At 52.5% G+C, this 731-nt stretch overlaps 1 protein-coding gene across 1 annotated transcript in view; it reads left to right on the forward strand.

Moving 5' to 3' along the window:
• Position 1: 1 nt before the first annotated feature.
• LOC119592584 (monocarboxylate transporter 12-B-like) overlaps positions 2–731 on the forward strand; it is a 6,475-nt gene continuing 5,745 nt past the window's right edge. Inside the window, exon 1 of the mRNA XM_037941462.1 lies at positions 2–659. Coding sequence (XP_037797390.1) covers positions 348–659 — 312 coding nt within the window. The 5' untranslated portion in view covers positions 2–347. The remainder of the gene's footprint in view (positions 660–731) is intronic.

Consider the following 731-nt stretch of genomic DNA (forward strand, 5'->3'; position numbering starts at 1 on the left):
CACACAGGGCGGCCAGGCAAGGCATTACTGGTGGCGCCAGTCGTATCGTTGCCGCCGCGCTATTCACTCGCACGCTGACCTCGGCTCGCTTTTGTGACATTGGGATTTCAAGTTTGGGTTTTCTTCAGAGGAGGGTGTCAGGAAGAAATACTATATAGAGGGCGTAAAAATAACGAGAAAATATGGTACTGCCATTTCGGTGATAATTTACATATCAGATTGTTATAGTTCGGTATTATTGACAATCAAGAAGTATACAGAACAAAAAAAAACATTGATGGGGCAGTGAATGCAAAGGAAAATATAAAATATCAGCCACACAACACAGCAGAAAATAAATAGTCGCCATGGAGAGCGAATTAACTCCAACGAAATCTCCCCTGGTCACCGCCGCCCACGTCAAGGAGTTCAAGCCATGTGTCGTGGCCTCGGCCGCCCTCCAGCATCCCCCCCATGCCCTCACAGCCCCCGAGGGAGAGAGAGACCCCGAGGGCGCGAGCGATAACGGGGAAGTACCATGGGAAACAGAGAAGAACGGACAAAGAAGATCGGCGAAGGAATGTGGCAAAGAAGTGAAGGGAGGCGAAAAGACGACTGGAGGTGCTCCTCCCGACGGCGGTTGGGGCTGGGTCGTTCTGCTGGGGTCGTTCGTCGTCATGGTGAGTGGTGGGTCGTCGAAGCAGTCTTGGTGTCGCTGACCCGCTGTTGCGGGTCGCTGTCCTTAGGGGAGG

The sequence above is a fragment of the Penaeus monodon genome, chromosome 30 (genome assembly GCF_015228065.2).
Source record: "Penaeus monodon isolate SGIC_2016 chromosome 30, NSTDA_Pmon_1, whole genome shotgun sequence".
NCBI classification, from domain to species: domain Eukaryota; kingdom Metazoa; phylum Arthropoda; class Malacostraca; order Decapoda; family Penaeidae; genus Penaeus; species Penaeus monodon.